The 24,390-nt window shown below is 36.9% G+C and overlaps 1 protein-coding gene across 5 annotated transcripts in view; it reads left to right on the forward strand.

Annotated features, from left to right (window-relative positions):
* The window catches only part of LOC127623886 (uncharacterized), an 88,494-nt gene that overhangs the window by 32,082 nt on the left and 32,022 nt on the right, over positions 1-24,390 (forward strand). For 3 of the 5 annotated variants that reach the window (XR_007968106.1, XR_007968107.1, XR_007968105.1), the window contains exons 2-6: positions 7,764-7,888; positions 10,295-10,394; positions 10,495-10,563; positions 12,208-12,303; positions 15,919-16,133. Coding sequence is in view for 1 of the 5 variants with exons in the window: in XM_052098470.1 (XP_051954430.1) it covers positions 16,023-16,133 (111 nt within the window). In the remaining 4 variants the exon portion in view is untranslated. Of the gene's footprint in view, positions 1-7,763; positions 7,889-10,294; positions 10,395-10,494; positions 10,564-12,207; positions 12,304-15,901; positions 16,134-24,390 lie in introns of those variants that run through there. The other 2 variants (XR_007968108.1, XM_052098470.1) reach the window with 2 other exon arrangements.

Consider the following 24,390-nt stretch of genomic DNA (forward strand, 5'->3'; position numbering starts at 1 on the left):
TTGTTACCTATACAATTAAATCAGCATCAACTCATTTTAGCATTGTTTGCCCCGGACTCATTGATTGTTTTTTTTTAACCCTGACAAAGATTATTAAATGCTGTAGAAGTGTTATTCATTGTTCGTTCATGATAACTATGGCATTAACTAATGTTAGTGTATAAAACATTATTGTAAAGTGTACCTCAATTAGATTTTAGTTTAATTGTTGTTTTGCCAAACATGTGGCTAAATAGAGTGCAGTACCAAATGATTCTCATAAATTATGTTGACTTAACTACCGATTAATATTTGTCTAACAGTCCAAGAAGGCTTTTCTGTAAGGAGCTCTACATATTTAATAGAATTTTTATAGCGATGGTGCACAGAGCTGAAATAGAGCAGCACTAACTTGAAGAGCATTGCGGAGGAAAGGCATTGGCTGGCAGAGAGTGCAAATACCAGTACGTATAAAGATTTTCCCGTGATTAGCCTCATTATTCCGACAGATTTTTCAGCTTTACGAAAAGGGCTCCTAGGCAGCCTAGTTATTCATCCTAAACTCTGGACAGAACAGTCTAAGAGAGTGGAAATGGTTGCTTCAGGGTTGGGACTGTCATGGTGCATGTCTTCCTTAATAGATTGTATGTGCCATTCGATTCACCATCCTTATAAATGTTAGATTTTCATGTTAGTTATGTTTGGTTATTCTTGAAAACAAGCTACTTTTGTTGAAATATCATTGTCAAAAACATATTGAGCATAAAGAAAAAGGTACAAGTTGTTCTTGCACAAACTTTAGCTCATTGTGCGATGGAAAGCTTGAGGCATGCACATGCAATGAAAATGTAATTAACAAATTCAGATGTGTATTTCTTCTTCAGGTGTTAATTAGCAGACAAAGTTCTCAGCACCAAAGGCTTACATGCGAATTATTTCTTTTGTCGGTTGTCAAGAACAAGATAATTAGGCTGGAATACCAAAAATATGTTTTTGTGCTAATAATTTTATAAGAATAATTTCTTATTATTATATGAGTGTCTTACCAAAGCTGTATACTCAAACTTGAACCTCTTGAAAAATTTATTAAAAAAATCAATAGATTTCTTATTACGTGTGTTAATGAAGTCCTGCTTCTCTTAGAAAAGCATAAACAAAAACCCAAAAGAGATTGCAATTAGTAATGACTAATAAAAAAAAGCGCTTTATATATACACATTTTATGATGTTGTGGGAGGGGTGGATCAAAGATCCGGAATGGCAGGGAATACTGTGGTGCATGGCACTGAATTAAGAAGGGGGGTAGGGAAGACACGGAGAGGGAGGGAATGAGGGAATGGTGTCCTAAAGCACCCCTCCTCCACCCTCTTCGTTGTGTCTTTCTCCCCCAGCCTCTTCTGCTGAGAGGAAAGCGTGCCATGCTTAGATTTGAGCCATTAATATTCTGTCTCGACTCATTGTCTTTGTCTCCTGACATTTACATTTAGATTGTTTATCTGACTGTGGGGGGTGTCCGACCATTAATGAATATGCTTCTGTTGTTCCAGAAAGGCGGCAATTACCAACTCCGCGTTAAGATAATGAAAGTGGAGAGATGTGGTTGGTGGGAATTAGCCATGGCAGAGAAAAGGCCTTGGTGCAGTTGTTCTTTTATACCAACTGCAGTGAAGAAACAACTAGCCGGTTTCGCTGTCATTCTGCAGTCGGATCTTTACCGGTCTCCTAGTTAGATATAATGTTGGGATCAGCTGTAAATTTGCTTGTGAGCTTGCAGCTTTCATCTGCTGTGCTTCTCTATTGGTGTTTTCACGCTTGGTTCGATTGCTTGGTCTAAACCAATGTTCGATTCTACTCCCCTCCCTTCCACATAGTAGTGCTGGTTCTGAAACATGGTTCATTTGCGTCATCAACATGAGTACGTCTGTGAGTATTAGCGACACCTGTATGTAGCTAGGTAACCACTCAAATTTCACTGTTTTATTGATGTTTCGGTCCCTTTGGATTTACCATTAAAGTTTTACGCACACACATAAACACTTGTGTTAGTTTCCCCAACATGATTACATGGTAAATTGACATGTTGCTTCCCTGAAATCAACCCCATTCAGATGATTTAAGTTTGATCACATTTCCCTCTAGTACTACTGGCAGTGTTGGGGTTAACACGTTAAAAGTAACGCATTTTGCATAATCAGATTACTTTGAACAGAGTAAAAAGTAAAGTATCACCATTTGTTTTTATTTTAAACCCTAATATCGGAGTTAATTTTTAAATAAAGTAACACATTGCTTTTATACACCTCTACTTTCGCTGTATTGTGAGAAATCAGGAGTGAAAATGTGCAAACTTCGGGGAGGAGACGTAGTGCATAATGGACATTGTAGTTCTATAGAGTGTGAGGCCAGAGACTATTTAGCAGAGACGAGTCATTTCTATTTAAATGAATATGAGAAATTGGAACGCCCAACAAAGGAGCTCTGGCACCCAACAGTTAATCGATGTAGAAAGGATTGTCCGCCTTGCAGGTAAAAGACCAATCACCTTTTAGATACAGACATTGCCTGTCAATCATTCGTGTTTTAGTGTAAAATGAGGTCAACATTCGGTAGAGTGAAACACAATTGATTAATTGAAAAATCAGTAAACATATTTAGGCAGAGGGATTATAAGACTAGTCTTCCCCTGGCCACGACATGATACACAGGGTGAAATACTCGCTTAATTCACTGACTTATGCAGCCGAACTGTTCCGTGTTACAGCACCCTGTAACTGAGAGAATGGGATGAGAAAAGCTGACTCTGGATCAGTGTCTCCGAGCAACATTCTACATCGATTGTGTATGCAGAGAAAATTTCTTAGTTTCTAAAAAGATTCTACATTTTTGTTTTATAATAAACAAGTAGTTTGATTCGTGAATCAAAACATTTTTATGACATTTTGGTAGCATTAAAAACGATTCCATTCAAATTGTATCAACATACGCCTTTGAAGTTGTATATGATCAACCAGTGGCGTCTGTACGCAACGTGGATCAACTCATAACGTGCACTGAGATGACCTTGAACATGTTAGGCTGGCATTCCCCACTGAATTTTATCCTGATTTTGAAAAACATCTTAAGTTGACTCTGACATTTTTTTTAGGCACAGCACAGGATGACATATATGATGCAGGTTCAAGTGTTGGAATTTGCTGCATTAGGTAAATTGCAAATGGTAAATGGTAAATGGTCTTCACTTATATAGCACCTTTTTTTAACCTTAGCGGTTACCAAAGCGCTTTACACTGTGTCCCATTCACCCAATCACACACACATTCACACTCTCACTCACACACCAATGACCGCAGAGCTGCCATACAAGGCATCAGCCTGCCATTGGGAAAAACTGACAGTAGTTATTCTTCATTATTCATATTGGCTTCCATGTTGATGGAAAAACAAATGCATTGTTGAAGACCTACTTTCTAAATATCTGTTTGTTTAATATGTTGTTTTGACATGAATATTGTACAGTACCTATCATGACCTATAATTTATCTTGTATGCAGTGCATGGCTTATTTGTATGGAATGTATAGCACAGCAGAAGAGAAAGTGGCTGTGAGAAAAAAGTAACATTTAAACTTTATGCAAATGAAGAGTGATATTAACCAGCGACTTACCAATGAGAGTGAAGTCAGAGGAGCTTATGTCATCCGTCTCCAGGGAGTGAATGTGATACTAGAGTTGAGTGCAGGCAAGATGGAGAAGTAAAAGGTTTCTGTGAGCAATTTTCTATATGTTCTATATCATTTGCCTGTAACCATGTACATGGATATGGTCAAATATAATGATGCGTGAAAAGCCATGTCAGCATTCTGAGTGAGTTTGAGTCATATTTTGATATAACGTTTGATTTGTTTAATGATATGATACATTAAGCACTGCTGCAGGTTATATAAAACACTCTCCCCTGCAGAACATTTTATGAGGCAAAAGAACTGATTCCTTGTCATATTAGAATATCTTAGTTTTATCTGCAATATCATCTGTAATCAGCATTTCAAATGCTACCATGGCCAGTAGTGCAGTCCACCAGTAATGTTAGACCGGCGGTAGCAGTAGGAACGGCCACCAGCGATAAAGATCGCAAAGTCAACGAAACCAAGTGGCAATGCCAATCTCTAAAATCAATCTCTAGTGTGAAAGCAACCTATTACACGTGACATGACTGTCACCAATTCCATGCATTTCAAAAAACACTCAAGGATTTATCCAAGATACAAGCCTCTAATATTCTATCAATGTAAACGTTTACGTTCGGAGGTCACACAGAGAGCTAGAGCTGAGTGCTTTGGATTGAATATGATGGAATGGTTGCGGTGTAACCATAAACTAGAGATTTGAAATATAGCTAAGGTGAGTGCTTGCCATTAGAGAGCAGGCACATGGTGAGAGGGTAATAGAATGCTCTCTACCTCAGCGTGGGCAGTGGCCTGGTCACTCCTCTCATGCTGAAAGGCAAAAGTGTAGCCACCGATCCACCCCTCGACTCTTACCATTCCTTCCTGTAAGGCTTTTGTGAGCTACTATTCTTAGAGTGACACAGTGCAGATTGATAACACTATACCACTCCATTGCACTCCAGTCCAGGCCTGAGCAATGTATGGGGTATGTACTGAATGGCATAATACCTACTTTATTTGAAAGTCATTAGTATGTGTACTCTGCACAGTATGGCAGTTTTCTGCATGTATGAAATTTCCAAGTGACCTACCATTTTTGCCAAAACGTACAGTATAAAACTATTTCTTTTATTTGAGACTTATAATATGATTTTCTTTAAAACAGCTTTGAAAAAATGTGTATTTTGAAAAGCGGTATACAGATAAAAATGACTTTAAAACAGAACACATTGTGTGGAGGATTGTATTCTACTATGCGATACACTTGACATCCATTTCCAGTGTGACAACAGGAAGCGATTTAAAACACATTTTTAAAAAACAACTTCTTGATCAATTATTTGATTGGACAGACATTTAAAAAAAAAGAAAAAAAAGAAAGAAAGGGAAATAACTTTTTACTTCCAAGATCATCATTAATCAGGCAACATATTGAGGTAATGTGACAACGATGTAGCATATGGTTCTGTGGTTCTGATTCTGGTTCATTAACTTGAAAATTTCTTGAGGAAGGTCTTCTGCCGAAACCTTTAAATCATTTTTCAATAGTGGAATTAAATGTCATAATTTCCTCATGTTATTCCAAACCCATCTGACTTTCTTTCTTATGTGGAAGCAGGGCTGGACTGGTAATCTGGCATACCAGGCATTTTCCCGGTGGGCCGACGAACTTTGTGGCCGATCAAGGGCAGACTGGCCATCGGGAAAACCGAGCGGGCTGGTGGTTCGGCCAAGAAACAAATGGTTTTGTTTGCATGTGCTTTTATGTTTGAACATTGGCTGAAAGTACTCTAAAGTAAACATGTTATTATAATTGTCATTACAAATGGTAGTAACTTCACGTGTCAACATGGCAGCTTCCACGAGTGGGCGACCCGCTCCATGTTAAATTAAACAGCTTTTATTGGGTTACCGACATGACTGGAGACTTCAACTAAACTACGTGTACATAGTTTTCATCAATTTCTAAAATACGCTATTCGTGTCTTTGTTTAAAACACTTTAATAAGCAAAAACTTACTGAGTGCATCTTTAAGAGCTAAAAACATTGTGAGCGTGCAGTGGAAATTAAGATTTTAACTATATAATGACTTAAATTTTAGGTTGTTTCTCACCGTAACATATAATATGCTTTCAGAAGACTTGGAATATGACACATGAGTTGCATATGCTACTTTTATGATTAAAAGGTTATTCACAAATTAGAGTCACATTGCATGTGCCAAAATAGAAACACATGTTAATGCTGCTATCATTATGAGGACTCTCCATAGACATCATTAATTTTATACTGTATGAACTATCGATTTTATCCCTTAACCCTAACCCTAACCCTCACAAAAAACTTTCTGCATTTTTACATTTTAAATAAAACATTGTTTAGTATGTTTTTTAAGCCATTTTAAGACACTAGAAATATCCTCATAAACCACATTTATAGCATAATACCCTTGTCCTTGTAAACCACTTAAACCTGCCCACACACACACACACACACACACACACACACACACACACACACACATACTCATGTTGGTTTGGCTATCCTTATGAGGACTCTCCATACACAAAATAATTTTTATACTGTATAGATTATATCCTCTAACCCTAACCCTACCCCTAAACCAAACCCTCATATACAACTTTCTGCATTTTTACATTTACAAAAAAATATTTAGTTTGTTTTTTAAGCGCTTTGAATTATGGAGACACAAAATTTCTCATAACCCACATTTATAGCATAATACCCTTGTAATTACCAGTTTGTAACCTCAAATAATATCCTTGTAAACTACCCAAACCCTCCTACACGCACAAACAAAATATGCTTCACATACAAGAATACACTGTAAGTTTGTGTTGAAGGGCGCAATGCTGAGACAGATCAGCACTGGCAGTCAGAATGTAAAAGTGATTTAATGAAGTCTGTTATAATGCTTCTCCTCTGTCCACTTATAAAGATTAGATTAGAGCACTAGCCTCCACAGAAAGCCTGTCTATTCACTGTGTAATTTTGAGTGCTATTCCAATTCGAAACTGGAGAGGTTAACTGGGCCAAAAGAAGATGTTCATTCTGTTTTGCCACCAATTTGGTTATTTTTCCATTTAACACAGCCGAGTTTCAGGAAGCCCTTTGTGAAACACACCACTGATTTTGGGTGCAAACACATTTTATAGATAACATGTTAGACTGCTGCAAATAAAGGAGGATTATGACTATAAAATGACAGACAATATATTAAAGAAAGCACTGAACATTTCTTTAGTAGAACAAATCATTCTCATTTTTTATTGTTCTACGAACATGATTCTGTGGAGCATAATGCTTTCTGGGCACAGACTTGATGTTTGAAGCTTTTCCCACATTTCAGAGGGGTTTAATCTCCCCTTTGCAGACATTACAGTGTCATTGTGAAATAGTGTAGCCCTTTACTGAATTACAGTGAATGTCTGTATGGCAGGGATATAGGTTCACTGTCATTCTGGCTGTATTGTCATGCCCTGCTGCCATGGCAACATATTCATCCGTGCATTTAGAAGGAACGTCATGGCTGCACCCTGATGTTGAACTCTGTACCCATATTTATTCAAATCATACCCCAGGCTTCCAACACCTTGACCCATCTGTGTCCCTGTTATATGTTAAAAAAATCACATTGATCACATACATTAATCTGACCAGGTGTCATTCCCTTCCAACCCTCAAAAAATCACTATCGACTGATTGGATGGAATACAGCTGCCAGACAACGTTTAGGACTGAACAAGCTTGTCAAACATCATTCGACCTTGGCTGTCCAAAATATAAGGCAGTTGCCTTGCTGCCACTTTTGCCAGTAAGTCAATGACTAAACGGCAGCTTACCTGACCAGCTGAAAAGTGCCCCAAATCCATCTAAAACCAGCCAACAGGCTGGCAGACCAGCTAAAACCAACAGAAAGAAATGGCTTAGGCTGGATTTTCAGCAGGAAGTTGAAGAAAAAAAAACTTCTGTGATAGGGTTTTACAATTAATCGAATACATAATTGAATAAAAGTGTCAATTATAGCAATCTATGTCGGTCTGGTGCATCAATTTGTATTATTTATTGTTGTTTCTATTTAACATGTTTTTGCAGTGGATGAATATTGGAACCAATCACAGCAGGAGCGGATCTACCGGGGTGATGTGGGGTGGCAAATGCCACCCTAAGAAAAAGCTTTGCCACCCCAGCACAAGTATTCAAATGGATCAAATATAAATGTAAGTATATAATCATTGATTTTGACATTGTGTTGGGGTTTATACATGTCAAACTGCCTAAACTCGCACAAATGACTACAGACCCATAACATGATTGATTACAGCAGCAGCCAATCATAGCATCTACTATTGTAGCTCTGTTTGGGCTCTCGATGTTTGGTGAGCTTATTTCCTCAACAACAACGACTACATTGACAAATACATGGAGAAATAAAAAGAGGTAAAAGATACATTTCTGAATTGTTTCCAAGTATTCACTGAATGATTATTAGAAACATCGCTGTCAGTTATGGCTTGAGATGGTTGAGACATGTCCTCACCACTTTTTGAAATACCTTTCATTTGGTATGTGTATAATCCAGATGAAACATCTCCAGTTCTTGAGATGGAGTTTCTATTTCATCTGTGTGTGTTTTGACTGGCAATCCGGCGCTGGAGTGTGTTATTTTGAATATTATGATAAGTGTTCGTTGCAGCTATTATCAGTGTCATTTAGTGCCAGCAGTTGTGCCGCAGCTCGCACTCTTTTCCTTGTCCCCCATTGTGATGGCCTTAGATATCGTTTGTGTGAATGTAGTGTGTGTATGTGTGTTGTCTTTTTGTCTTTTTCGCCTCTCTCTTAATCACTCTCATGTGTATTGTAACCAGGTGAGCTTATTGTTCATGGGGTTCACCGGCGCTTATTGTGTTTCTTCCCTATATTAACTGAGTGTTTCATGGCTGGGTTGTGCTATGTGAGAGGGTTGTTCGTGAGCTGTGTCATCACGTTCAAGGGGGCTCAGGCGCATATTGATTTTTTGGGGGGGTTTCTGCTGCTGGAGCAGAGAGTTTGTGGTTGTCGCTGTCTAAATTTCTGAGTTTGCATTTTTTCATATACAGAACTGTCAATAAATTTGTCTGTGTTTCCACTCCCCTCTCACATCTTTTATTGCATTTTATTTTTAAAGACACATTCACTTATGTACAGATGCAATTTTGTCTTATTAAAATAAAAATTTATATTTGGGTGAATTAGAATCCAAAACCTCCAAATTTACCACTCAATCAATCAGTCATATTCTTAATCAAATTGCTGATCTATGTGTTCATCTTCTCAACAAAATCCTTAAGACTGATAGTGGCAGAAATGAAATGACCATATTATGTGAAATATTTATTTGGGTGCTTGGTTCAGTCATTAAGAATGGCTGTTGATCGAAACAGGTAATTTAAAATGTTTTTACTGTGCATAACATAATTAATATTCATGAGTTTCGCAGCACTGCCCTCCACAGTACAATTTTCTGTATCAACAGTTTATTTTTATTTAGACCTAACTTTGTGTTAATCTTCACTTTCAAATGGATTATTCCAGCTGTTACAAAGGTGAAAGGCCATCAAGAGTTTATTAGCAGAATAACATGGGATATGCATGCGTTTTCCATCCATGGGTACACTTAACAATGATAGTGAAGTTTAGTCCAGATTGCCAGTTCTAAATGTCAAGCTAAGGAACATTTAGAATTTGTTGGCGTGTTTAATAGACAATATCTTATGTTTGCAAATCAGTAGCAAAATGGTTACTATGTGGTTCTTGTGTAAATGCAGTTGTATTGCAAATTCATGGACATTTGTAATTTGATAGTGACTTTTTTTAGGCAATTAATTATCTAGTACTTGTTGCAATGAAGCTTGGTACCTTAATCCATAAGAACTACGCATGGGCGCTTGCGTTGTTGTTGCCACCCCTCATAGTCTGCATGCCACCCCATTAAAAAATGTCTAGATCCGCCCCTGAATCACAGACAATCCTTGGCTCACTTTCTGTGTATAATTGATTCAAAATTTGAGTAACAGTTTTTTTTTATGCTTCTAAGAGTGCCAAATGTGAAGTTTCCATTTAAGCAAATTCTTTTGATTTACTGATGTTTAAAACAAGGATAAAGTAATTCACAAACACAGTTCTTAGCTTGCTTTGGAAGTTTAGCTGACATAACAAATACAGCAAGCAGTTGAAGCACCTAAAATAAGTATTTTAATGTAACTTACGAACTTAAGTGGAATAATCGTCAATTATAATTGTCAAAATATTGTAGCCCTAATTTGTCAATTAATTCACTTCTATAAACCACTCCATCAGAAGGCATTTTTATTCTTTCAACCAACTACCGAGATGCATACAGAGGATTGTGATATCATGATGTGCAGCGAAGGAAACATCTATGCTGCATTAAAAAAACAAAAAACAGATGAAGGTTTCTTTGTAGACAGGATTTTTTACAAACATCCCATTTAGACAGGTCTTATACAGTATACTGCCTGTGAATCAAGCATTTGTCAGCTTTAGGTTTGGTTTCTTCCTCTGTGAAATTTATCCTCCTGACCTTCCCTGTGTCCTTATCCTGTCTGTTCCTCTTCTTCCTAAAGGAGAAGATAACGGAATCAACCCAAAAGTTATGGGTCGCATTTAATGAGCTGCAGAGGAATTGCGCCGCTATCCCTCTGGGAGTTTCTTCCCTACAGTGAGGTGTAGTCTCTTGCCTTGTGAAGTGCACATTATGAAATCCTGTTGACATTGTGTTGATTTATAAGGGCATTTTCTCCATTGTTTCCCCTGTGTCTTGCAGCTAAGCACGATGTGAACGGTAACAGGACAATGCCACCGTTCCCAGAGGGATTGCTGATGGTCTTATTTGGTAAGTGATCCGAGCAATGCCAAGAGATGTGTGTATGTGTGTGTGTGTGTGTGTGTGTGTGTGTGTGTGTGTGTGTGTGTGTGTGTGAAGATGTGTTGGGGGAGAGGCTCTGTGTGTCATCGCAGTGTGGGGGTAGATCCAGCTAAGACGACCAGTGGTGGAAGGTAATTAGTCCACCCCCTCAAAACCCTCCAAGATATGCAAAGCTAAAACTGAACAAAAAAGATGAGGAAAATAAAGGGGAGGGGTGTGTCGATTAATTGCAGAAGTCTGATTATGATCTCTTTAATGAATGCATTAGTCCAGCCACCCTTTTTACATTATTCAGGCCGCAAACTGTGTAATTCATCATGACAAAAATTAAATGGCTGTTTTATCACAGGATCTTGTATACAAATATAATAATAATATTAGAAGTATACATGCAGTGTTTCAAATCACAAACCCCTAATTAAGAGCAATGAATGGTAACTTTGACCTTTGACTTGACAAAATGTAGCTTTATCTACCTGATATGGAAATAACTTTGGGAAGTGATGTGCTATGCTAAAACAGCATTTTGATAATTATTTTATATTATGCAGCTTTTACACTTTTGTTTACACTCATATTAGTTGAAAGACTACATACAGCAGAATATAGAATTTGCCACACCACAGGACCATTTAAAAAATAAATAGTGACTAGTTACAATGCATAAGATATACACTTTCCCTTATTTAAAACCTAAAATCTTGATGCTGGTAAAAAACATTCTGTGGACATATCGTCAACTACCCATTTATGTCTTTATCCAAAAGTATGATCTTACAAGCTTTGCATTAATAGTCTTTTATTATTGTTTTTCAGTCTTTGCATTTAAGTGTGATTTTATAGACTTGGCATTAGGACGTCCCCCCCTGGGCTGGTGTAATTGAGCTCTAGATACTAGATTCTCCATCACATGCCTTATGCTCATTTTTTCACAGCAGCTTGTAAATCAGAGAAATCTGGTCAAGCCGACAGTCTAGTAAGTAATTTTTTTTGTGTGTGTGCAATTAAATTACTCTGCACCCATGGGATATTGTGGTAGATAACGATAAACTAGTTACCCTCTAATTTATTTTACTGTTATAGAGGGAAACTTATTATTTTGTAATAAATGCTTACAGTGGGTTCTAGTTTTATAGTGGTTGATATGTTTTTATTGCCGCTGAGTACATTTGTGATGGTGGGATCTTCTGTTTTATGGCACAGTAAATTCATAGCTAAAATATAGAGCTTTGAATTTTTAGGGCTGATTTAACACCAGTGGGAAATAGCTAGGGGAGTTACCAGCTGATGTTTACATGGATATATGAATGAAGACATACCCTAGACTTCTATTGTTTTATATAAAGCTGATTATAATTACTAAAGACTGGTAACCATAACCCTACCCATCTTTTTACTTATATATATATGTATCACCACATACCGAAAATGGTTTTATAAGAAAATACATTTATAGCAATCTATATAATTTCTGGTAATAACAGAAATATTGTACTTTCTCCATTTGGGTATTTCCAGTTATCTGGATCAATTATAATCCATGATAGGTACAGTAATAAGGTACAGTATATTTCTTGTTTTTACATGGGCATGGGCTGTTTTGGGGGGCAGAGAGGATGTTCTGGAGGCAGAAAATGGTCTACTCTACTCAAGTGTGCTGCTCCGGAGGTTATACCCCAAACCCTACCTATGAGGAGATGTGAACAGGTATGTCCCTTTTCAACAATCATGGCATTCTAGACTTGGTTAATACAGTATATAACATGAAACATGGTTAATACAGTATATATAGATTATTTGCTGTTAGATCTCATTCTAAAAATACGGGTTAAAAAACAAACAGTGCTACATGGCCGCTTAGCAGCACAGATTGACATCATATGACAGTTCCACTTTAAAAGTCACTGAGGTTTTTGCTACAACTTTTTAAATAGAAAATGTTTGTCTAAGGAGAATGCATGCTATTTTTTAATAATGGTGTAGCTAAAATAGCCAAACCCATTAATTATAAGAGGGTGTCCACACATGTATGTCTTTATAGTAGTGCTGTTTAGTGCTGATACTGGAGGGCCACTGCCTTATACCTGCCTACATTTTTCCAATAATCTTGAAGACCTTAGCTGGTTCACATGTGTTTGAGGGTTGGGGCTAAACTCTGCAGGACATTGATCCTTCCATATAGTGTAATTTCAGAGTAAGACAGGTCCTGAACAATTAAAAAGGGAGGAACAAGATCAAAGCCATCAACAGGAATGTTGTAAGATCTAGACTTAGTACAAGATGAACAATCCCTGGTCCAATTTAGAGGTGCTGTAGACACTGATGGAAAACCAGCCAGCCAAAAGCTTGGACATTGTAACTATAGACAAGAAAACAACAGGAATTGATTGATGCAGCAGTCCCAAATGATGGGAGTTAGAAGGAAGAATGTGAATCTTGAGATATGTTAGGGACTGAAGAAGGAATTCGAAGGGTTAAGGCAATTCAAAACCTGAGTAGATCCAGTTATGATGGGAGGCTCTTGGGACTGCGACACCTAAGATGGAAGAAAGCCAGATTTAGCGGATCCTAGGAACAGGATAAAATTCTAGCCAGAAGAATGCAATCAGAAGCACTGTAAGAAGATACCGAGCTGAATCTACAAACTCTGAGCTCTTTTGCAGAGCAGCAGAGATTGAGAGAACAATATGTAAAATTTGACTCTAAGAAATGCTGTAATTGGAGGACAGAAATTAGAATTATGTAGCTCAAACAGCAATACCTTAGAGAACATACCAATGAAAAATAATAAATCACATACTGTACAGCTTTGCCCATAAAAAATCATCATGAAGCTTCAACCTCAATGCAATAATCAAGATGGTTATCTTTTTGACATGGGTGGATTTACCCAAGCTGTGCCAGTTGGCATAATATTTTTAGATCTGAGCCTCTGCTGACTTATCCTTTTATGATTTAGAATATTAGACTTGTCCTTGAAAGTAAAAGAAATTGAAATACTGTATATATATATATATATATATATATATATATATATATATATATATATATATATATATATACACTCACCTAAAGGATTATTAGGAACACCATACTAATACTGTGTTTGACCCCCTTTCGCCTTCAGAACTGCCTTAATTCTACGTGGCATTGATTCAACAAGGTGCTGAAAGCATTCTTTAGAAATGTTGGCCCATATTCATAGGATAGCATCTTGCAGTTGATGGAGATTTGTGGGATGCACATCCAGGGCACGAAGCTCCTGTTCCACCACATCCCAAAGATGCTCTATTGGGTTGAGATCTGGTGACTGTGGGGGCCATTTTAGTACAGTGAACTCATTGTCATGTTCAAGAAACCAATTTGAAATGATTCAAGCTTTGTGACATGGTGCATTATCCTGCTGGAAGTAGCCATCAGAGGATGGGTACATGGTGGCCATAAAAGGATGGACATGGTCAGAAACAATGCTCAGGTAGGCCGTGGCATTTAAACGATGCCCAATTGGCACTAAGGGGCCTAAAGTGTGCCAAGAAAACATCCCCCACACCATTACACCACCACCACCAGCCTGCACAGTGGTAACAAGGCATGATGGATCCATGTTCTCATTCTGTTTACGCCAAATTCTGACTCTACCATCTGAATGTCTCAACAGAAATCGAGACTCATCAGACCAGGCAACATTTTTCCAGTCTTCAACTGTCCAATTTTGGTGAGCTCTTGCAAATTGTAGCCTCTTTTTCCTATTTGTAGTGGAGATGAGTGGTACCCGGTGGGGTCTTCTGCTGTTGTAGCCCATCCGCCTCAAGGTTGTTCGTGTTGTGGCTTCACAAATGCTTTGCTGCATACCTCGGTTGTAACGAGTGGTTATTTCAGGCAAAGTTGCTCTTCTATCAGCTTGAATCAGTCGGCCCATTCTCCTCTGACCTCTAGCATCAACAAGGCATTTTTGCCCACAGGACTGCCGCATACTGGATGTTTTTCGCTTTTCACACCATTCTTTGTAAACCCTAGAAATGGTTGTGCGTGAAAATCCCAGTAACTGAGCAGATTGTGAAATACTCAGACTGGCCCGTCTGGCACCAACAACCATGCCACGCTCAAAATGGCTTAAATCACCTTTCTTTCCCATTCTGACATTCAGTTTGGAGTTCAGGAGATTGTCTTGACCAGGACCACACCCCTAAATGCATTGAAGCAACTGCCATGTGATTGGTTGATTAGATAATTGCATTAATGAGAAATTGAACAGGTGTTCCTAATAATCCTTTAGGTGAGTGTATATATATATATATATATATATATATATATATATATATATATATATATATATATATATACATTACTCCAAAATGGACATGTACAAAAATCCAAATTTAAACAAATATATAGTCTGACAGCAACCAATTAATTTGAACTCAACAGTGCATAGATTATATATATAAAAAAGAATGGTTTTGAAAATTGAAAGATCTCATGTAGTGAATAATTTATTTCTACACTCTGTTGAGAATGAACTGCGCTCACTGACAGCATTTTTTTTTTTTATTTAAATACACTATCTACATTATTATTGGATACTCTACACAAATACCACACAAACCACAATTTTGTTTTTGTGCTAAATGATACAATTGTGAATACTAGGTTGTGGTGAATGCAGCATAATACCACTATCTGGAATACTTTACTTGGGCAGCATCAGCATCGCTCCTCCAGTGCAATCCAAATAGTGGAATCGAGTCCTTAAAATATCAGTGCTCTTCTCCTTGTCTTGATCATCAAGTGATGAATTTCTGCTATCATGATTGCTAGAAAGTGCACACAAATGCCTCTTAAACAGAAATCTGTTTACAGTCTGCTGATTTTTGTGAATAAGTCACTATAATAAGTTTTACTATATATAAAATGAAGGCGTGTTTAATAAAAAAAATGACAAAGACTGGTTAAATTGGATTTCGTGGTTAGTGCGTAAGATGAGTTCGCCCCTGATGTCCTGACATCTCCAGTTGAAGAAAACTTTTGCTTAGCTCAAACTTGCACTCTAAGTTTACTTCAGCCTAGAGGAGCATGACAGGCCTGGCCTTTCATCTGCCAAGCTTCCCTGGATGCCGCTGCAGCGAAACTTCTGTCACAACGATTTCCTATCAAGTGAAATTTCTCTAATGGCACACACACACACACACACACACACACACGCACACACACACCTTCACGAAACACACATAAATGCATTTCACTGCAGAACATTCATATTTAAATTCTCTTTTTCTCAGAAACTGTACGTTTTCAAAATCAGGGCTGTTGTATATGATTCAGCAGGAGGGCTGTTGCTGAAAGCAGAACTGGTATGCAGTGCAGTGTGCTGAAAGCTCAGAGGGAGCTGTCCAGTGGCCGGTGCTGAAATTAATGCTAGTGCTGAAATGGTTGTCTACACTCCTGTGGTTGCCACTCTCTTCTGCTCGTCTATGGGTTTTGAATGGTGGCATCCCTTTAAAATGAGTAACTCACTAAATTTGAGAAGAAATGGGAAGGTGAGTTCACACAATATACTAAGTGTCTTTAATGTACCTAGGTTAAAATGTCAAGCAGCTGATACAATGTACTTAGTTTTACTGAACAAGTATACAATATCACAAGATTTGCATTTACTGGATTAGGATTAACATTGTGAGTAGGGTTACACTGAAAAAAAAAAAAAACATTGTTAAATATATGGTAAAAAAATGGCAGTTATGGTTGCCAGAATTTCATCGAAAAAACAAGAACAACAATAAAAAAGTGACAATGTTTCAGTCATTACCAGATGGTATTTTGGTGCCTGTATATTTTACAGTTCACTATTATGATACCACCATAATAACACAGTAAAACAAAAGGCCACATGATGACTGACATTTTCATATATATATATATATATACCCACACACACACACACACACACACACACACATACACACACAGGCCACTTTATTAGATGCACCTGTACATCTACATATTCATACAATTATCTAATCAGCCAATTGTGTGGCAATGTATACAATCAAGCATATATGAGCAGGAGCTTAATTTGATTGTCACTGTAACCATCAGAATGGGGAAAAAAAAATTTCTCAGTCATTTCGACCATGGCATGATAGTTTGTACCAAAGGGGTCGTTTGAGTATTTCTGTAACTGCTGTTTTCCTGGGATTTTCAAACACAACACTCTCTAGAGCAGTGTTCCCAACCTTTTTTCTGCCACGGCACACTTTTTAAGAATAAAAAAATACTACGGCATACCACTATCATGTCACGTATGTACTGTATGCTGTGTAATGAGGTAACAGGTGGCAAGAGCTTTAATTGGGTAATGTAAAAACAACAAATGTACTTATTTTCTAATTTGTAGATTTGTTCTTGCAAATTAATTCTTGCAATGCCACAGCAAATTATAGGAATGCAAACTCATGAAGGGCAATAAAGGTCACTGGTTGAAAAGAGAATCACTGGTCCATAAACGTTTTTCTGGGGATATATATATATATATATATATATATATATATATATATATATATATATATATATATATATATATATATATATATTTTTTTTTTTTTTTTTAAGAATTAGCTAAAAGCACCAATTCCAGCAATTTTAATGATTCATTTAGAGCACATTTACTGCACAATTGTGCAGAATTAGCTGCAAAAATAAAGGGTATTTTGATGAGGCTTGCTTCTGTGTCACAAATTTGTGACATTTTATTAATTGATTAGTTCAGTGGCCATTACTGGAGATGTCACTAGGTGGGGACAAATGAGCGTCTTATGTGGTATGAGCAAGTCATTGAATCATTTTGAGTCCTTCATGACCGAAATCTACCAAGAGACTTTATAGTGTTTAAGCATTAAAAGAACAAAATATCTATAATCTTCCTTCAGTCTGAGCATTATTTTTCATCCAAAAAGGCTACAATACTAGTCTGATAATAGTGAGTTTCAATAACATCCTTTTCCTTCATTAAAACTTACATGACTGCAAATCTACTGACTACAGTAGAATGTTTAAGAATTATAAACACAAAGCAGATCTATGGTATAATTTTCCTACAGATTTAAACTGCTGAGCATGACTTGACATGAAAAGAGGACAATAATATCCTAATAATAATCATTTTGAGTTTCAATAATATTCTTTTGTCACTGTAAAGCACATTTTACGTCATTAAGTCCAGGCGTCAACGCTCCATTCAATACCAGTGTCAAGTGCCGCATTGCCTTGCACATGACAAGCATTGCAGAAAGAGTCATGGAAGGCCGATTTAGAAAGCATGAGATGTGCTCAGTAAACATTGAAAACTTGTATTTGGAAGAAAGAGAGAAAAAACTGCCTGTTTCTTTTATAGCAGAAAGTAATAAAAGGACTTGTTTATGTTTAGGCCTTAGCAATGATGAATTTAAATTAGTTCAATAACTGGGGTCCCTGATACTCGGGTAAGGTAATATTTAAAAGAACATTCAATATCTCTTCACAAATCTGGACAGTTTTTAAATGTCTTGCTGCTTTGTACTCTCAAAGACATTATTTGTGAAGCAAAACTTGTGTGGAAAAATGCTTTAGTGTAAAGTCACTTCATAGACTTCAATGTATTCGGCAGCGCTGATGTGACCCTTAACGTGTATAAACCACTCACTTTTACGCATGAATCATAGATCTTCCACCCTTTTCTCTCCTTGGTGAATAAGGAAGATGAAAGATGCTGAAGTGAACTAACAACATGCCCCTCTCATTCAGTCAGTCGGTACAGGTCCCAGGTCATTTAGCTTGTTTACGATGAGAAGTTTCACGAGTGCCTCTTCTTCATAGTTCAAGCTCCATTCCTGTCAGACAAAGATTCACTGTGCACACGCTTCTGTAGCTGAGCATACGATTGATCATAGCTGTAACCAATCAAGTGATGTGCCTCGGTTTGACTGCGATTTCCAAGCACGTGATTGACTACTGCTGTAATCAATCAAGCGGGAGTCCAACCCCCAAATATTTTTAGATTTTTATTTATGCATTTATTTATTTTGTGGAATTTTATAATTTTCCATGGCATACCTGATAATCTTTCATGGCGCACTTGTCTGCTGTGGCACAGTGGTTGGGAAACACTGCTCTAGAGTTTACTCAGAATGGTGCAAAAAACAAAAAACATCCAGCGAGCGAGCGGCAGTTCTGTGGGCAAAAATGGCTTGTTAATGACAGAGGTCAGAGGAGAATGGCCAGTCAGGAAGGTGAAAGTAACCCAAATAAACATGCGTTAAAACAGCACTATACAGAAAAGCATTTCTGAACATACAACACGTCGAACATTCATTGCCCATCCCGGGCTATAGCAGCAGAAGATCCCTCCGGGTACCACTACTGTCAGCTTAGAACAGGGAACTGAGGCTGCAGTGGGCACAGGCTCACTAAAACTGGACTGTAGACAATTGGAAACACATCGCCTGGTCTGATGAATCTTGATTTCTGTTGAGGTACACAGATGGTAGGCCCACTGCAGCCTCAGTTTTCTGTTCTTGGCTGACATAAGTGGAACCCGACTTGGTCTTCTGCTGTTGTAGCACATCCACCTCAAGGTTTGACATGTGCATTCTGAGATGCTATTCTGCTCACTGCAATTGTACAGAGGGGTTATTTGAGTTACCGCCTTTCTGTCAGCTCAAACCAGTCTGGCCATTCTCCGTTAAACTCTCTTATCAACAAAGAGTATCCATTCACAGAACTGCTGTTCACCGGATGTTTTCTGTTTTTGCACCGTTCTGAGTAAACTCAAGAGGCTGTTGTGTGTGAAAATCCCAGAAGATCAGCAATTACAGAAATATTCAAACCAACCCGTCTGACACCAATAATCATGTCACAGTTGAAATCACTGACATCACATTTTTCCCCATTCCGATGGTTGATATGAACATTAACTGAAACTCCTGAGCCGTATCTGCATGATTTTATGCACTGCACTGCTGCCACACGACTGGCTGATTAGATAAATCGCATGAATAAGTAGGTGTACAGGTGTTCCTAATAAAGTGGCCGGTGAGTGTATGTTATTGAATTATGTACTATTAAAATGTTATATATTACTATAGGATGCAAATTAAGATGTGTACATACTGGAGCATATTTCCAATAGTAACTAAAGATGCAATTACATGCAGTTACACAATATGTAAATAGTAATAAAGGTAAGTACATAGTAATTACGTAGGAACACATTTTTGTTGTGTTCTCAGCTATTTGTGTAGATCTGCAACTGTCTGCAATACAGTCTTTTTTTTCCTCAGATATATAATCATACACAAGATTTTACTCATGTATGTGAGGGGGAGGGGATGTGCTATGAGCCTCTCTGATCATTCAATGCTGTCTCTCTCTCTCTCTCTCTCTCTCTCTCTCTCTCTCTCTCTTTGTAAATCTCAGCCCTGTCTGCACTAGAGCTTGTGTCAACAGGGGATTAAAGGGTGCAGGCATGTTCACCAAGCAGAAACTAGCACTAAATATAAAGCCATCTGCACAATCGCAGCATAATCACAGAAAATAACATCTTAAAACTGATGGAGTCCATAGTCTGTCTTTGCATCCATTTTGTAAGGCAGAATGAGAGCTGCACAAAGAGAGAATGTGAGATGATGGCGTACCTTTCGTACCTTTCCATCCTAGGCTTGTAGTAAAGCATTTTCACACAGAACCATTTTTTTACTTTCCAGCTCCTATTTTTAAAGGGATAGTTCACTCAAAAATGAAAATTCTGTAATCATTTTCTAAACCTCAGATTGTTCCAAACCCGTATGACACTCTTTCTGTGGAACACAGACAGCCTCAATCATCTTTGACTTTCATTGCTTCTTTTTCCAGTGTAAGTAAATGGTGACTAAGAATGTCATTCTGCTAATCATCTCTTTTTATGTTAAACCGAAGAAAGTCATATGGATTTATAACGGCATGAGGGTGAGTAAATGATGACAGAATTTTCATTATTGTTTGAACTATCTCTTTTTGATACTCTGAGAAGAGGCATTTCCCTTGACATCTTTGCTTAGAGTTTACGCCAACCTCAAGCTGCAGCAAAGATGGGTGCCTGTGGTCGACCTTCAACACATCTAGAACAGCACACATCCTGGCAAGAGAGTGGTTGAGGGGATTACACCACAAAATGGGGGGCTGAGAAAAGGATTTGAGCTGAGAGATAGGAAATAAATGGTTCAAAGAGGTAATGAAGAAGGGATGAAAGCTGAGCATAAACAGAGGAGAAAAGAGAGAGGGGAGAGATGGATGTAAAGAGACGTGTGGGAAGTATTGGAATGGGTTCAGTGGGTTCATTACTCTTCCATAAGCCAACATGCATAACGCAGTTTGCAGATAATGCTGCCGGCTCTTATGCTTCCATTAGAACGCCATTGTCTTATCACTGGATGTACGAACATTTGCATAAAATACTGACAAAGGGTTGCAGAACTCGACGAGTGCAGAACATGCCCATTTTTGCTTCCTTTTGCTTTTGCAGCAATTTTAGATAGTATGTGTGTTTTCTATATCTGTTCTCTAGAAAGAAACCTTTAATAAATGATTGTCCATACAAGAAATAAAACATTTGAAGATAGATGCATAAAATAAGTAAGAAAAGGTTTTAATGACATCGCATTTGGCAATGCAATGATGCATCCTGGAAAATATTAAAGGACCATCTATTCACATGTCAGTCATCCATTGAGCTAAACCAATGGTTTTAAACTTTTCTGTTTACATGCAGTTTAAAAGAAAATTATTGTCCAATTTAAATCAGGGTCTTTGTGTTAACTGGAATACAATTTTAATTTGTTTTGATTCTTTTAATTCATTATTTCTTTATTTTGTTGTATTGTTGTTGTTGTTTTTTTGATCAGAAATAAGACGTGTAAGTGACTAGTTATGGACGTGTTTGGCATTATAAGGCATTTATGAGGCCTTTATTGACTGCATCCTTATTCTTACATTATAGCCCTTTTACAATTTTTTCCCCAAACAATAAAGTTATTAGGTAAAAAAAAACTAAACAAAAAAACACACAAGACACCATTATCTATCATGCAAATTACAGCATTTATAGTTTCTCAGTACACTGTGTGATTGTGCAGCTTATTGGTGTAAAATAAATATAGAATGCATATTCACACAAGGCATTCAAAAACTCGGCTTCAACACAATACAAAAGAGACAGTAGTTATTCTTGATGTTTAGTCTTAATATATGGATCAGTAATAGAAACAAATGATTAATTCTAACAGGTTGTTATAAATACATTTTTGAAATACTGCTCCATGTATAAAGACTAAACATCGAGAATAACTATAGTACTTTCTTCACTTTTGTATAACAGCACTGTGCTTTTCAGCTTATTTGAACTCCTTTATTGAAATACACATTCTATATTTATTTTACATCTTTAAGCTGCACATTCACATAGTGTATTGAGAACCTGTTAAAGAAATTATTTAGAACTAGTAGCTATTAATAATAAAAGTAAATTTTTAGGAAAGTGTAAAGGGGCTGTAAGGGCCATGAAGAAGAAATCAGCAAATAAAGGCCTCATAAATGCCTTATAATGCCAAAGAAGTCCATAACTAGTCACTTACAAGTGCAGTTATTTGTCATTGATTACTGTCTCACTTCTGATCCTCAAAATAAAGTGTTACTGTTTTTTTGTTTGTGGGTTTGTTTTGTTTGTGGTTTTGTTTTTCTTTGCTTTGTTTTGTTTTGGTTTGCTTTGCTTTGCTTTATTTTGTTTTGCTTTGCTTTGCTTTATTTTGTTTTGCTTTGCTTTGCTTTATTTTGTTTTGCTTTGCTTTGCTTTATTTTGTTTTGCTTTGCTTTGCTTTATTTTGTTTTGCTTTGCTTTGCTTTATTTTGTTTTGCTTTGCTTTGCTTAGTTTTGGTTTGGTTTGCTTTATTTGTTTTGCTTTGCTTTGCTTTGCTTTATTTTGTTTTGCTTTGCTTTGCTTTGCTTTGATTTATTTTGTTTTGCTTTGCTTTGCTTTATTTTGTTTTGCTTTGCTTTGCTTTGCTTTGCTTTATTTTGTTTTGCTTTGCATTGCTTTATTTTGTTTTGCTTTGCTTTGCTTTATTTTGTTTTGCTTTGCTTTATTTTGTTTTGCTTTGCTTTGCTTAGTTTTGGTTTGGTTTGCTTTATTTTGTTTTGCTTTGCTTTGCTTTGTTTTCTTTTGTTTTGGTTTGATTTGCTTTATTTTGTTTTGCTTTGCTTTGATTTGTTTTGCTTTGTTTTGTTTTGATTTGCTTTTATTTTATTTCGTTTTGCTTTGCTTTGCTTTGTTTGTTTTGTGAAATGACATAGCTTTGGTTTTCCATATTTCAGTCTCTGGTAAAATTACTACCCCGCTGCCATCTTGCCTGGTAATGAAAATAACCCCACAGGTTAGTCTTTTCATTACTTTTTAATATCAAAGCTATATAGATTTACAAGAGATAATAGAGAAGACTGAAGCAGAGATTATTAAGCAGAGTCCGGTGCTAATAAATTAATGATGGAAGATATGGAATTGGAATTTAGTTTTTTCAGTTTTGACGTTCCATTCAATTAACTAGCTTTCCTTATGTTTGTCCATATATGCACTCAAATTACCATAAACATACAGACACATCCTTGTGAAAATGTTTTTAAAATTTTATTTCAATAAAAAAACTAATTAAACAAAATAAAAAAAAAACCTTACATATCTTTAAATAGTTCCATTCCCAGGGAATGCGCAGATAAAATGTATACCTTAAAATATTATTTAAATGACCTAATATATTAACTAAATATTATTGAAATTACATTAAAAATAAATTCTCAAGGATATGTCCGTACATTTACGTCAATTTGAGTGCATATATGGACAAACATAAGGAAAGCTAGTTAATTGAATGGAACTTCAAAACTTAACAAATAAATTCACTAGAAGTCACTTTGTATAAAAGTGCCAAAATGTAAATGTATTTTCAAACTTTCATGTGTAAAAGTATCACATTTGATTGAACAAAAACACATGAATTTAATATGCTCCCACATGTGCACACATGTGAAATTCATGTGTTTTTTCCCCCATGAAGGTCTCCTCACACACACACACACACACACACACACACACACACACACACACACACACACACACACACACACACACAAACCTGCTTATTCAGCCAGCCTTACCGCATATGGAGTAGCTGGCTTTATACTTTGATTAAACTTCAATGGCTTCTCCAAGGCAACACCACAACCACTTGATGTTCTGCTCAGGGCTTGTTGTTTAAAGACAGTGGAAGAATAAAAAAAAAAACAGACTTTCAAAAATTCTGAATTCCATCTCTGTCTGACCCAGTTCTTGTCTATCAATTCCTGCTAATGGCCATGCTTGTTTGAATCCAGCCTTATTATGAGTGCATAATCTTTTCAGTTGAAGTACTTAATGTATTATCCTTGTTTGTTTGATGCACCCCATGCCTGTTAACCCAAAATGAGTCATTTCATTGAATAATTTCTTGTTTTCCCGGGTCTTTTCCCTCTAGCTCCAAGAGGAAATCTCTTCTTCTCCTAGATTTTGTTCACACCATACACAAATCTGATATGGTTTTAAATATGATTTTTAAGTCTGTCTAGACTGAACTGAACTTTGCAAGTTAAATAGGATTAATTTAACTTAATTAATCATGACATCTTTCCAGAGTTGAACTCATGAGGCGCATGCATGAGAGAACATAAGTGAAAGAGGCATTTCACACATTTATATT

Source organism: Xyrauchen texanus, chromosome 30, assembly GCF_025860055.1.
Source record: "Xyrauchen texanus isolate HMW12.3.18 chromosome 30, RBS_HiC_50CHRs, whole genome shotgun sequence".
NCBI classification, from domain to species: Eukaryota; Metazoa; Chordata; class Actinopteri; order Cypriniformes; family Catostomidae; genus Xyrauchen; species Xyrauchen texanus.